Source organism: Cicer arietinum, unplaced genomic scaffold (genome assembly GCF_000331145.2).
Source record: "Cicer arietinum cultivar CDC Frontier isolate Library 1 unplaced genomic scaffold, Cicar.CDCFrontier_v2.0 Ca_scaffold_6068_v2.0, whole genome shotgun sequence".
NCBI lineage: Eukaryota > Viridiplantae > Streptophyta > Magnoliopsida > Fabales > Fabaceae > Cicer > Cicer arietinum.
Genome location: NW_027339715.1, coordinates 4,019 through 4,926, shown reverse-complemented (window position 1 = coordinate 4,926; position 908 = coordinate 4,019). Strand labels below are relative to the sequence as shown.

Here is a 908-nt window from a genome sequence, read left to right as displayed (position 1 = left end):
AATTGCCTGACAATTCATTTATCCCCTCACAGAAAAATTGCCTGACTATACAAATTGTAGGTGCATTACAAATTATATGGAAGATCACCACATCCTATTCATTCGGGTCACTTGAATTTGTTATTAGGAAAGTTCTTTTAGTAACCATGTTCTAACTCAGATTTTTTTCCTGTTGTTTTATTTGTTGTGGGATTTTTTAGGTTCTTGAGAAGGTGTTGTTGTCATTCATTGGACTGCAATCTTTGTTATGTTTTGTATTTGAATTTTTTTTTATGATTTTTCATTTTGGGTGGATGCATTTACTACACTAGATTTCTATTGTATTTTTCTTCTGATCTTTTAGCACAACTTGTGCTTGAGATTAGTCACTTCTTTTCAATATAATATAGAATTCAAATTGTATACAAAATTTCGTTCAAACTAGTTCAGTTAAAGTATAATGAATTCATCAAGATTAAGGACTCTAATCTTTTGTGTGCATAAGTTATATACTCCTATGATATTTTTCAAAGATAAGCCAATAAAATAGTAAGAACTGAGAGATATTTTATATTAGGATACCATATAAGCGACAAAATTGGAAGATATTGATGTGCGTCAAGATCATACAAAACAAAACTGGATAATTGTAAACTTTTGATATATATATTTAATTTAATATAAACAGAAGAAACAAAATGTTGTGAAATGCAGGCCAATTAATTCAAGGTATGATTTTCTGCAAAAACCCAAAGACATTTTGAGCTTCTGGACTCTATTGTTGTCCAAATCAAACCACCCAAAATCTAGTAGGAACACTTGGCTTGGATAGCAAGTCTCTTCACCAAATCTGGGCAAGCATCCCCCTTCTTTCTGTTGAAGCTTGCACGGTTCACTGCAACCAAGCATTCTTCTTTCCCCAAGCATTC

At 31.8% G+C, this 908-nt stretch overlaps 1 protein-coding gene across 1 annotated transcript in view; it reads right to left on the bottom strand.

The window, feature by feature from the left end:
* Positions 1-623: 623 nt before the first annotated feature.
* The window catches only part of LOC101495792 (beta-galactosidase 13-like), a 4,297-nt gene continuing 4,012 nt past the window's right edge, over positions 624-908 (bottom strand). The window contains exon 14 of the mRNA XM_004500672.4: positions 624-908. Within this exon, the coding sequence (XP_004500729.2) occupies positions 786-908 (123 nt within the window). The 3' untranslated portion in view covers positions 624-785.